This window comes from Myotis yumanensis, unplaced genomic scaffold, assembly GCF_028538775.1.
Source record: "Myotis yumanensis isolate MYYU_CA2020_CCGP unplaced genomic scaffold, mMyoYum1.0.hap1 SCAF_3, whole genome shotgun sequence".
Classification (NCBI taxonomy): Eukaryota; Metazoa; Chordata; class Mammalia; order Chiroptera; family Vespertilionidae; genus Myotis; species Myotis yumanensis.
Window position 1 is genome coordinate 202,703,420 of NW_027223754.1, and position 14,273 is coordinate 202,717,692.

The following is a 14,273-nucleotide window of genomic DNA, read 5'->3' on the forward strand; positions in this document are numbered from 1 at the left end:
ATAATATTTCTTGCAACTAGCATGTTAGTAATGAGTACTTATGGAGGTGAAATTAAAGTGTAGTATACAGGTCAGAGTTGGAGGTAGAAAGGGTGATATTGCAGGGTGATGGGATATATACTTTTATTACTACTCTTATTAATATCAGTCATGTTGAATGTTGCCACTTATTGAATATCCAAATGATATATGTGCATTTCTTCTTCTATTCATAATAGTAATGCTGTCAGATAAAATGCATGCCTTTTTTGTTTCTGACTGAAAGACAACTGAATCTTTTAAAAGATTACATCTTCTGTGCAGTGCCATCTATAAAACTTACTAAAATTCTTCTCAACTGAAACTAATTTCTTTCCTCACTTTTTCCTATTCCCTGTGGATCATGATCCAGGTGCCTTTCCTGTTAGACTGTAGATTCTAAGCTCCTTGAGGACAGGGACTGGGTATTATTTATTACTGGAGCACAGTGCCAGCTTAAGTAGGTAGAGCACAGGAAGTACTCAATCAATGTTTCCACAATGAATGAATGAAACTTTGAGCACATTAAAATTGTTAAGATGCCGAAACCGGTTTGGTTCAGTGGATAGAGCGTCGGCCTGCGGACTGAAAGGTCCCAGGTTCGATTCCAGTCAAGGGCATGTACCTGGGTTGCGGGCACATCCCCAGTAGGAGATGTGCAGGAGGCAGCTGATCGATGTTTCTCTCTCATCGATGTTTCTAACTCTCTATCTCTCTCCCTTCCTCTCTGTAAAAAATCAATAAAATATATTTAAAAAAAATTTTTTTTAATTGTTAAGAAATTAGGTGATATTTTTAAAAGAATCTTTGAAACAAACTAAGTTGGAAGGCTTATACAAACTGATTTTAAGACTTACTCTAAAGCCACAGTAATGAAGACAGTATGATATTGACATGAGGGTAAATATGTAAATCAATGGAACAGAATTAAGAATCCAGCAATAGACCACTCATTTATGGGCAATTGTTTTTTGATGAATGTGTCAGGGTAATTCAGGGGAAAGGAAAATCTTTTCAACAAAATAAAATGTCTCTGTGTATATCTATGTAGAATAAAATGAGTACCATCTCCTACCTCATACCATACAAAAATTAACACAAAATGAATCATAGCCTTAAAAGTTAAGAGCTAATACCATAAAACTTATAGAAGGAAATGGGCAAAAACCTTCATAATCTTGAATAACTTAAGATTTGTTAGATAGACTATGAAAAGCACAACTATAAAAAAGAAAAAAGTAAATACTTGGACTTTCTCAAAATTAAGCTTTTGCTCATTGAAAGATACTCTTAAGAATATGAAAGAGACCTTAAACCACATAATGGGAGCAAGTTATTTGCAATACATCTATCTGATAAAGGATTTGTATCCAGTATATAGAAAGAACCCCTTTCTAATAGGACAGCTCAATTAAAAGATGGGAAAAACAAAAACCAGACATTTCACAAAGAGTAATAGGAATGATCAATAAGTCCATGAAAATATATTCAATATTATTAGTAATCAAGTAAATGTAAATTAAAACTGAGATACTACTACATACTCATTAGAATGACTAAAGTGAAAAGACTGACATACTGTGTTGGTTAGGATGTGGAGCAACCAAAATGCTCATATACTGCTCGTGAGAATGTAAAAAATAGTCAGTTTGAAAAATTCTTATGCTGTTTATTCAAGTTAACCCCACCCTTACTAAACCACCAAGAAATTCCACTGCTGTGTATTTCCTCAAGAAAAATGAACACACAAAGACATGTGCATGAAGGTTCAGAGCAGCTTTATTCACAATATCCCAAAAGTGGAAGCAACCCAAATCCACCAGTAGGTGAGTGGATAAACAAAATGTATATTCATACAATGGAGTAGAACTCAGCAATAAAAAGCAATGATCTGTGACACACACAACCACATGGATGAATCTCAGAATCATTATGCTAAATGAAAGAAGCAGCAAAAGAATATACGTATTGTATTTTTCCATTGATGTAATGTTCTAGAAAATGCAAACTAATCCATAATGATAAAATCAGATTAGAGGTTGCTCCTTTGGGATAGTTGGAAATGTTCTAGATCTTGATTTTGGTGGTGGTTTCACAGATGTATCTATTGGTCAGAACTCATCAATGTGTACACTTTAAATGGATGAAGTTTATTATATTCAATAATGTTGATTAAATGAAGGGAAATTGGGCAAAGGAAGACAGAAAAATAATTAAATGCATGAAACTTTTTTTTCAGTATACATTTTCTTTGCTAAGTGCATTCTTACCGTTTTCATCCCACCTTAAAAATAAATTTCTTCACTGTTTTAACCTACATTTAGATACCTTGCTGTGCCAACTTGTGACTTCTTAAGAAAGTAATGATCGAGAAAATATGACTTTGTAAGAAAAATTGTGCCCTGATAGTATGAAATTGACATCATTGGTGACCTACAGTTGTGGCAAAATGGGCTGTAAAAGGATAATTTAGCTTATAGATATTCTTATTGTTAATATCCTATATTATAAAAGGCTAATATGCAAATCAACCGAACGGTGGAACAACCGTTTATGGCGCACACTGACCACCAGGAAGCAGACACTCAATGCAGGAGCTGCCCCCTGGTGGTCAGTGTGCTCCCACAGGGGGAGTGCCGCTCAGCTAGAAGCCCTGAGCTGGACTTATGGCTGGCGAGCGCAGCAGCAGTGGCAGGAGCCTCTCCCGCCTCCACAGCAGCGCTAAGGATGTCTGACTGCCGGCTTAGGACATCCCCCTAAGCCATCAGTCGGACATCCCCCAAGGGCTCCCGGACTGTGAGAGGGCGCAGGCCAAGCTGAGGGACCCTCCCTCCCCACAAGTGCATGAATTTCGTGCACTGGGCCTCTAGCATATATATATAATGTTCTTTTTAAGGAAGCTGTAAACATTAATAGAGACATTCTAATTTGAACACGTGCTTCACCCAGACTAGTCTTATCATTTAATTTCTGTATGATATTTTCTCAAAAAGCTTATTATTGGCAAAATAGCTAGCTAGTCAGTTATGTTTTTTTATAACAATTATATGGGGTATAGTAGCATTTTGAAATGTTTCAATATAGAAGTCATAGTTGATAAATCATGTATTAACCTGCACAACACTGTCAGTGCTGCTAAAAATGGATTTACATGTATATTCCTTCAATTTCTTTTAAAAGCCTTTAAAGAAAAATTTCTGATGAGATCATAAGCACCAAACATTTGCTAAACTGTTTTGCTATGCATCCATTCAGTGGTCAGTTGTAATGTTCAAGAATTATGTTCTGGGCCTGATACAATTTACAACAGGATCCAGTCTCTTTCATCATTGTTTAGAGGTGCAGCCATTATGCTCCCCTGCTGCATAATAACGCTTGTCTCGGGTTTCAGAAGACATGTTTGGCAGCCTGGTGGGACAGTGGCTAAAGTATACAATTGGAGCTGAAATCTCAACATAAATTTTAAATGATTTCATGTAAAAGGACAAACTTACTGCCAGTGAACTTTACCACAGTCCAAGCAGCAGTGATTTTATTTCTAAAACAGTAAGTGATCTATTACCAGGTATCCTGTCCCTTTTATTAGTTGGCACTAACATAACAAATTAATTGGCAATATATAGTGTAAATTCGACAAAAAGTTCATGAGGTTTTGAGCTTAGCTGTTGTTTTTCAACTGAATTTTGATAAATTTTCTAGAGATTTAAGCACAAATATATACTGTCATAAAGAATATAATGCAGTTCTTCAGTTTCATTTACTTGACGTTTATTGAGCATCTGTAGTGAACCCAGCAATGTAGTAGGTGCTCATTTCTTTAGTACTCTACAGATTCCAGAATTTCTTTCATCACATCTGAGTAGGTTATTTTCATCCCCGAATTGAAATCACCATTGATTTAATGACATGAGTACAGAGAAAAAGGTAAAGGAAAGTGGTGAGTTTTGGTGTTGGCTTGCCTTAGAGCTTAACTCCATTAAATGGCACATGGGATCCTGAGGTATGTGGGTGTTGTGGATGTTATCACTGTGGAAGCACATGCAAGAGAGAGACTTCTTAGCTACTCAAGGGGGAAAAGAAGAGATACTCCAAAGAAGTTAAAGAGGCTCAGGGGCCCACACTCAAGCTCAGCAGTAGGGTAAACATGAGTTTCCCAGTTCTAAGGTCTCTGAGTAGGAGCAAGCCCCCGAGAGCGAAAGCTTTTTTTTTTTTTCAGGCAGGTCTGTGAACCCTAATAAACCCCTAGAGCAGTGGTTCCCAACCTTTTGGCCCTTTAAATACAGCTCTCATGTTGTGACCCAACCATAAAATGATTTTCATTGCTACTTCATAACTGTAATGTTGCTACTGTTATGAATCGTAATGTAAATATCTGATATGCAGGATAGTCTTAGGCGACCCCTGTGAAAGGGTCGTTCGACCACCAAAGGGGTTGCGACCCACAGGTTGAGAACTGCTGCCCTAGAGGGAAAAGGGAGAGAGAGGCAAGTAACACTCGGATTTAATTTCATTTTTAGTTGACAGTAATACCTTTTCAAGGTCCCATCAGATGGACAGGCTGATTGCTAATGAGGGAAGAGCCCATCCCTGATTCAATGGGACCTTAGATTCCTTAAGGGAAAGGCATGTCCTTTTTATCTCCACTACTGGGCAGAGTCGGTGTTTAACTGCTTAATAAATGAATAGTTAGCAAATGAATAAGCCTATTCTCTGCTTTCACTTTCCTCTTCTCTATTCTGTTTCTCCTGCTTTCTTTTTCATTTAAAACTTTTATAATTGTTGGTCTCTTTTTATGTTTGCCCCCTGTATAAACTCCTTGCCTCAGCCCAGGGTGTGTTCTCCAGTTACCTTCCCCCAGCAACTGGACATATGCTTGGACTATACTAGTAGTAGAACCCAATACAGAATTGTTGACTGACTTACTGTATTAACCAGTGGAGACTAGAATTCCTCAACTGGGATTAATTGTATAAATCTAAAACCTGAAATTATTTAGATTAGTATACCTGAGTGCGATTTTTCTTCTTTGTGGGTGAATTTTAATGTTGATGAGAAAAAAAAATGCTTTTAAAAGTTGTTAGCCACTATGAGGTTATTGCTTTTGAAATGTTTGACCTAAAGATTTTCTCCATTTCAATTAGTGAAATTAATGTGTTTATCCCTGTGTTCATTGCTGCCTAATTATTTGACATAATAGAATATTGCATTTTGTTTTTTTCAATGTCAATGAAGGTACCATTGGATATAACCAGCGGAACAGAATTGATACTCTCATGTATCTACTAGCATACCCACAAAAACCTATGGTTAAAACAAAAACCATTGAGTTGATAGAATTTGAGAAACTGCCAGCTGGACAGAATGCGACAGTTGCTGTGATGAGTTATAGTGGCTATGATATTGAAGATGCTCTTGTTTTAAACAAGGCCTCCCTGGACAGAGGTAAGTGAATTTTCAAAGCTCTGACACCAAAAGTGCTCGGTACAGAATTAGATATAGGGATGATCAGTGTAAAAATCACTTAGTGTCAAAATGCTAATGTCAGTTTCAAGTGATTATAATTTTATAATATACAAACAAGAGGCTGTTATGTTGTGGTGTTGATTTTTAAAAAAATGAACATTATATAGAGGTAGTTTGTTAAATGTAATCTTTTTTCTTTCTTATTTTACTTTATTGGTGACTTGAGGCAATTCCTCAGCAGAAAACACGTAAGAATTTGTTTATTTTCCAGCAGAAATTATAATAAATGAAATATGGTGGGGGTTTTTAATATATCTAGATATATATTCAACAATAAACCTGTTTGGTAGGGTGGTAGCAATATATGTAGGTAAAAGGCTATTTTATTTATTGTATAACTCAACCTCATAATGTTAGACCTTTTTGTTGGCATAATGATGAAAGTTTAAAAATACACATACACCAACTCTGACTTACAGTTTTTACAATTTTCTTTCTCTGTTTCTTGATAGTTTGCTTTTGCAGGTCACCACTTTATGGTTTGTTAGCCATCACCTGATCTGAAGTCTGACTTGTCTCTTCAGAATCTGTATTTCTTTTTCTGCTCTCTGGCATACCCACTCTGCCTTCCCTTCACTCTTTGTAGTTGCTAGGCAGCCATAATAGTACTCCTAGACATGTGTCTTTGGCATTAATGTTGGCTGCACTTAATTTATGCCTCTTTTTTTCCTCCAAATGACAACAGCCATGCTTTAAAACTGGATGTTTTCTTTTCTGATTAACTGGTAACGTTTATGTGGAAATCTGAAGACTTTGTGATATCTGTCAGAAACTCCGCAGCACAATTTAACGATTAGAGTTTACTGTCCACTAGCTTTGAAGCTACCACCTGTAAATAAAATGTCCATTTACCCTTAGAAGAAAACACTTCTTGATTTCATGCAGTTCAGATTCACACTGCACTCCAGCATGTTGCAGTTAATGGCCATTGTACGAAATCTGAAGATCATGTAATGTTTCCAGAGTAGCTGTCTCTTGGAGCAGAGTGTATTATGGCCATACACAATTTACTAGGAGCCATAATGACCAAGACCTTTTTCAAAGATACACAAATGTCTTCATCTATTGTCTACTTGTAGAAATGTGTTGTTTCATTGAACAGTCACCTTCATATTTAAAAATTACGTTAGAGCACGGATAGTTTATTTAGAAATCCACTTTTTCCTGATTGATTTTCTAAATTCACATTCTTAGATTTCTTGAAAGTGTTCTGCTTTTGCTGGAGAATTTTAAATGAAGGATTTTACAGTTATGCATGTATTTCATCAGCAATACCTAGCATTTAACCCTGAGACATTTTCCTATTTAAGTAAACTTTTGATGTGGCTCAGTATGTCCTGAAGAGATTAGAGAGAAAATCCAGTTTAAAATAACTACTAGGGGGTTGGGGGGTGGGGAGAGGGGGAAGCAGCCCTGGCCAGGTGGTTCAGTTGGTTGGAGCCTCATCCCGTACAACAAAAGATTGGGGGTTTAAGTCCCCACCAGGGCATATACCTAGATGGTGGGTTTGATCCCTAGTTGGGGTGCATACAGGAGGCAACCAATCGACATTTTTCTCTCTCTCTCCCTTCCTCTCTAAAACCAATGAAAATATGTTCTCAGGTGAGGATTTAAAAAACACACACAAAACAATAAATTTAAAAAAAATTTTTTTTAAAGAAAAGAAAATCTGCTTGACCAAACCAGGGTGGGAGAAGAAACAAATCAGTCACAGAGTCTTGGGAAAATATATTTAATGTTGAAGGAATGACAGCTCTTTTGGGCAACGCTAGAGCTGATGGATCTTTTTGTGGGATTCAGTGGTTGAGTTTTTTGTCCCATCTAAAGGTGTTCTTCTGCTCATTTTGCTTATTTTTATTAATGTTTAGATCGTTAGTCTCAGGCCTTTTCCTTCATCCACTAAATAAATGTGATCTAAAAATATAATCAAAGTAAACTAATCTTAAGGACAGAGGTGAACTATTTCTGCCATTAAAGTCATTTGATTGCTTCTTTTCATTTTCTGTGTTCTTTGAAGAAAAATTAATTTTGTATGTGCTTCTTTGGGGCTTCCTCTACATGCTAATATCAGAAAAAGAAAAACTTCCCAGGGAAGGTTAGCAAAAGTGATGCACCAAAATGATTTGTAGGAGAAACCCTGGATGATCAGTAAACTTGGTTTGTCTCAATTCTGCCACCAACTTGCTTGGTGACCATGACCATTTAATTTCTTTGGACTTCACTTGTAGCGCCTGATAGGTAGAGGGGTTATGCCAGGTGATCTCTAAGGCCCTTTCCATTTCTCACATTCTGTGGCTCTGTGCTCTAAAAGAATCTCTCTCTCTCACCTTCCTCTGTGATAAAATATGTATAGTCCATGCTGAAAATGATTGTAGGAATTCCAGTGTTTGTATGGACAGTAGGTGGGAGGAGAAATCCTGAGCTAGTTCTTCAGATTAGTAGATTGTTATTTGGTTTGGCCAGTCCCAGATTATCCAAATGTAAAACAGTTTTGTTTTTTGGGAGGGAGAGGGGGAGTGGGAATGGGGTGGGTTGTTGAATAACACAAATCTGTGTTTTCTCACAGTTTTTTATTACTGGTGATTCTGATACCCATTTTGGTTTCACTTTAGGTTTTGGGCGTTGCCTTGTATATAAAAATGCTAAGTGTACATTGAAACGATATACCAATCAGACTTTTGATAAAGTGATGGGGCCGATATTGGATGCTGCCACAAGGAAACCCATCTGGCGACATGAAATTTTAGATGCAGATGGTATTTGTTCTCCAGGTAAAAGCCTTAAAAAAAATTTAATGTGTGCTTTTTGAAATTATGAAAGTTATTTAATAATATATCGGAATACGTGGTAAATGGAATAGAAAAAAATCAACCTATAAAACCACTATCCTAACTCAGCCAGTATGTTCATTATTTGGTGAATTTCATTTCTGTCTTTTTATGCATATAATTTTACATAGCAGTAATCTATTCTAGTTCTACTTTCCTAGTTATAATTTGGAATCATAGAAAAGCCACTTTAAGGAAATATTTAAAATAAGAAGGTCATGTTCCAGCATCTACCTGAGTATATCATCATTTGTGCACTTAGCTTACAGACTGACTTTAGAACCTAATGCCTCTAAAAAGTGTGACTCCATTGTAATTATAAGCTTATAATGAATTTTGTTGATGCAACCTACAGCCCCTGCCCTGAGTCTTATGGGCTAGTGTGGGAAACACATTGATCAGAGAAGCACATATAAATGTATGTCAAATTACAACCAGATTAAGGAAAGATATAAGGAGCTATGAAGCCATTTACAGCAAGAGTATTTGACTTAGGAATATTGAGGCAGCGTTCTTCTGAAGTGAGCTGAAATCAAGGATAAGTGGAGTCAACCAATGAAGAGGGGAGAGTGTGTTCTAAGCAGTGGGAAGGGCTTGTGCAAATGCCCTGCAGCTTGATAGTTAAAGGAACTGAAAGAAGGCCAGTGTAGCTACAACAAAGAGTATAGGGAAGCATGGTGAACATGAGTCTTAGAGAGAGAGAGAAATGAGGGTGGGGGATGGGGGGACGGTGCAGGGGCCAGATGTAATGCATTGTAGCCATGTTAGTATTTTCATTATGAAATGATCATCCTGACTACCACGTGGAAAAAAGAGTAGAAGGGGAGCCAAAATGGAGGAGGACCAACCAAGAGCTCTCACAGAGGACCAGACGACAGGAGGTGTGGTGATGTGGAGAGAAGGGCTGGGTGGAGGAGGTTCTTAGGAGGGGAAGTCTGCATGACCTTGCTGTGATGGTGCATGGGTGGTGAGTATTGCTCCGCTGTGGTGTCCTGAGCCACATGGTGCATGGCTTCCCCTCCTTGCTGCCTTTGCTCCTTGGAGAATTTCTCTCACTCTTCACCCAGGTCATATAGCTGGGAAGTAAGTGCTGTGACAGTACTATAGGAGTTGATTGTGGAGCTTACCATGAAAAGATGCAAAGCAAAGGTGACAACAGCAGAAAAATCAAAGAAATCTTTTTTTTTTTCCTTTGCCCAAGTTAAGTGGGCAGTGAATTATTACTGGTTGAAATAACTATTAATAGAAATAAATGGTCCAAATCTGTTCTGACAACCTAAGAGATATATAAAATTGCTACATTTCTCGGGTTAATGTGGTCCCCTAAAACTGCTTAATTTTATGTACACTATAATCTGAATCTATGATTTTTTAAAATTGGGCTCACAGAATTACAAGCAAGCCCTGTTGAACTTTGGTTCCCACTATATGAACTCATTTTTTTCCCATGTCTAGACTTCATGGACCAAGTCTAATGACATTGTTTTATGCCTCAATAATCTTTACATATCACATAAACGGTAATGATTTGTCTAACCCTTGTTTCTTAGGTGAGAAAGTAGAAAACAAACAAGTGCTCGTAAATAAATCCATGCCCACAGTAACTCAGATCCCCTTGGAAGGAAGCAATGTGCCGCAGCAACCACAGTACAAAGATGTGCCCATCACGTATGTATTGATTGTGCCTTGGAAAGACGCAGAAAGATTCACCCTCATAGTGCTCCACTCACTCTGCTTTTGCCGATGACTTCCAGATAGACACCTGCCTGGTTTCAGCTTCATACTTGCACAGCTTTACAGGGCCCCATATCCAGACCAAAAGCATCCTCTCCACCCCAAACAGGCTCCTCTGGGGTCCCTCTCTTGATGAGTGGCACCACCATCCAGCCAGTCACCTGCAACACAAACCTGACTCTTTTCCTTTACCTGCCACACAAAGCTGAAAGCCTGTAGGTTCAGCAAAATGTATAGGTTCTGTCTCCTTAGCTGTCCCCTTATCCTCTGGATGACGGTGCTTGCCGTATGAGTTCTGGTCCTCCTCTCCTGTGGACTCCTAGTTAACTGTAACTGCACATCTGCTCCAGCCCTGCACCTCTCCATCTCTTAGGCTCTCTCTATTGGTACTACCAGAGTGATTTCTTTTTCTAAGTTACTTATCGGGTCATGTGATTCTCTTGAATAAATAGAATAAAACTTGAGTAGATTGAGTACAACTCCCAATGGCAATGTTACCTGCGGTACAATACGTACGGGACTGACTGTGATCCTCGGCACACCTCTCTAGCCTTACCCCTTTGCACACTGGGCCCCATATTAGTGAATTGTCTCTTACTCTCCATAACATATCATCCTAGTTCAGGCCTTCGGCACTTGCTCCCACTGCTCCCCCTACCTGAATGCCCTTCCACTGGTGAAGTCTCAGCTTCAGGGTCACCTCCTCTATGAAGCAGTCCTTGACAGCCTGCCCCTCCCCATCACTACTGTCATATCCAAACCCTAACAGGATTGACTGTTGTCTCCCTTGCGTCTTTCCTGGCATCTTCACTGTATTTCCTTTTCCTCATCCTTCGTTGTATTGTGAGTTCCTTTGGGCAGTAGCCATGTCTACTTAATCTTTGTATGTTCAGAGTCTAAAAGGGTCTGACAGACTAGACTCTTAGTAATGTTTATTGTATGAAAAACAGGTAAGAGAAGAGGCAAAGTATGTGAAAAAGTTAATGGGAAAGCTCAGTCAGTAAAAGTGGTTAAGAACTTGGAGTCAAGTCTGACAGGCATCAGCTCAAATCCCAGGTCCACTTCATATGTCCGGGGCACGTTCTTCTTTAAGCATCAGTTTTCCTTGTCTATAGTAAGGGAATAACAATATGTAAATACTATGTGTTGTGAAGATTAAGTTGCATTATGTCTGCCTCATAATAAATGCTTAGTAAATGATAGCCATTTTAAAAGGCTAGAAATGGGAAATTGTAATTGAATTAATATTAAAAAGGAAAGTAATTTTTCAGAGCCCAAAATGGGAATGTCAAAATATTCTGGGGTAGGTATTAAATAAAACCTGTGGTCTGGGGGTGATAGGTTTGGCAGTTTAAAACTCTGTTTTGTTGATTTCCTCTTAACACTAGCTACAAAGGGGCAACAGATTCATACATTGAAAAAGTGATGATATCTTCAAATGCTGAAGATGCTTTCCTAATCAAAATGCTGCTGAGACAGACAAGACGTCCAGAAATTGGAGACAAATTCAGCAGTCGTCATGGGCAGAAAGGTAAATTGCTTCATTTCTCAGCTTGTTTATACTAGTAAAACTGAATATACTAAAATATTTATTAACCACATATATAAGAAATGTTTAATATCTTTCCCCTATTAAAAAATGTAGTATGTTTGAAAAATAATTACATTGTCATCAAAATTCTTATTTTATTTCTCAAATTAACCTGTTTATATTTTAAAGGCATTTAAAATATACTGTAGAATTGCTTCTCTGTGCTATTTATTTCATTCTCCTGAAACTTCTTGGACCAAAGTTATAACTATAAATACATTCTAGATGACGTACCTACTGAAGTATGGGTAGCTGTTCAAAAAACCAATAGTAATACCTATTTTTTTTATGAAAGGTACATATTTAAACTACTATATGTTCTTTTGGGTCATAATATCATAGGATGTCAGCACTAGAAGATACCTCAGAGTTATCTGCCCCTTTATGTAACAGATAAGGCAGTTGAGACCCTACACGTTAAGCAGCCAGTCAGGGGCACCCGACTAGTCAGTTACTGAGCAGGTGTCAGAACCCCGGTCTCCCAACTCCAGTGCAGTGCTTTGTCCACTGCACAGCGTTCCCCCTCCTAGATGGTGTTTCTCCATCGGATCCCACTGGCAGGCCTCACGCTTTTCATTCAGGGTTACTGTTGGGTTTTCATCCATTTGTGGTTTTATTTTGTTTGTTTTTTTTATCTTCGAAAACCAAAGCATTATGTCACTATTAATGAACTCATTATTATTATGGTCTCTTTTAGTCAATTTATATATTGTTTAAGAGAGGGTAAGTTCATCCTGGGGTTTGAATTTTGGCTTTGTCTGTCGCTTTCTAATTTCAAGAACATGAGCAGCAGCTAATATTAATAAAATAAAATATCTATTCTGAATCAGTTTTGTAGTACTGTGGGCCTGACTATGTTCTCAGCACTCACTTCTCACACAGTACTAGGGGTAGGTACTGTTATTATCCTCATTTTACAGAAGAGGAAACAGAGGCACAGAAAGATTAGTAGCTCGCCCAAGGACCCCAGTTTATTGGCAAACTGGTTTTTGAACCCTGGCAGACTGGCTCCAGAATCCATGCTCTTGAACTAACTACTATTCTGATTATTAAGCAGTGAGCATTGTGCCTGGCACATATGTATTTAATGGTAAAGAAAGAATAGCAAGATCATTAACAGTGGCTGTTACCCATTCTACTCTTCAACCTTGAATCTTACCCTCACCTTTGCTTATAAATTGCTAGTGTGACATCTTTTTTTAAAAAATTGGTAATATTATAATATTCTTACTGATTTTAACTGTTTATTTGCCAAGCAAGTATATCCAGTATTACAATTTGTTTGGTCAAATCTATCCAGCCTTAATTGTCATTCCATCAATGAAAGTTTTTCAGACTAAGATACTATTTCATCAAAAGTATTTTAGTTCAGTTGACAGATGCAGAATTATTTTACCCTATCAGTATTTTATAAGAGTTGGTTCCATTATAAGTCTAAATTTGACACCTTGCTTTGTACAATTTTCTAAGATGCTAACTCTTAATACCTTTTGAGTTTTTTAAAACATATCTTGAGATTTTAGTTTTTTCTGCTGCTTACCAGTGACAATGAAATTCTCTGTTTCTTCTTCTCTCTTGGTCTTGATAATTTCTGAGATACACTCCTAAGTCATTCTGGAGTCATCATACCCTTGTTTACAGGCTCAGTTTTACTTGACCTATTATCTGGACAAGAGCAAAGCTTGATATTCTTATAAAATGTCAGCACTGGAAGCTTTACAACAATGTACACCATAAGAAAATATCTATTCTGAATCAGTTTACAAACTTCGCATATCCAAAATCCTTGTGCTTTATTCCATCAGAGTATTGTGCATACCTGAAGGCTGGCATACATTTCAGTGATTATCCACTGTGTTCTAACTCCCCTAAACTTTCTGAAGACAAGGACTATGTCTTTATTCTCATGAAGTCTGACAGAGCCTCCTTTATAGTAGTTATGTAATAGATAGTTGATAATGGTTGAATATGTGAATGAATTGAAGGTAGAGGAAATAGAAAGGGACAGATTCTCTACTCTTAATGGATTGGTTTTACATAGATTTTGGTCTATTATATGTGACTGTGTGTATGAATAATATGGACAAAGCAGTACTTTTGAAAATGGAAAAGCACACTTGATTAGTAAGTTCCTATAAATACAGACCTCTACATAAAATGTCAGTAAATCTTTGCGCTATAGCATTTTTTAAACTATTAATATGATACAGATAATTGTATCATTGACAGAAGTGGTTTCCAACTTGCAATGACCTAAAACTTCAGCTTTTAGAGATCTGTTCAGTCTTCGGGGGCTTTGACTTGTACAGCTCTATGTGAAACCGGAAGAAGGCCTCCTGGGTTTAGATGACCTTTCATTTGTGGTGAGGAGTTTATCTTGCTAGTTTTCCTTTTCCAGTTGGTTTTTAATCCAAGGTTGAAAACCTTCTGATTAGTCTAGATTCCCTTGGTATTTCCTCCTTTTACAGCTTCATCAGATTTGTTGAAAAGATTGAGAAAAAAACAGCAAACAAAAAATAGATACTGTAACCTTTTAACAGAGTAATATAAGGAAGGAATGGCATAGAACCCTTAACTGA

At 37.5% G+C, this 14,273-nt stretch overlaps 1 protein-coding gene across 1 annotated transcript in view; it reads left to right on the forward strand.

Annotated features, from left to right (window-relative positions):
• The window catches only part of POLR3B (RNA polymerase III subunit B), a 103,394-nt gene that overhangs the window by 62,286 nt on the left and 26,835 nt on the right, over positions 1–14,273 (forward strand). Inside the window, exons 20-23 of the mRNA XM_070410969.1 lie at positions 5,251–5,460; positions 8,154–8,312; positions 9,920–10,037; positions 11,492–11,634. Coding sequence (XP_070267070.1) covers positions 5,251–5,460; positions 8,154–8,312; positions 9,920–10,037; positions 11,492–11,634 — 630 coding nt within the window. The remainder of the gene's footprint in view (positions 1–5,250; positions 5,461–8,153; positions 8,313–9,919; positions 10,038–11,491; positions 11,635–14,273) is intronic.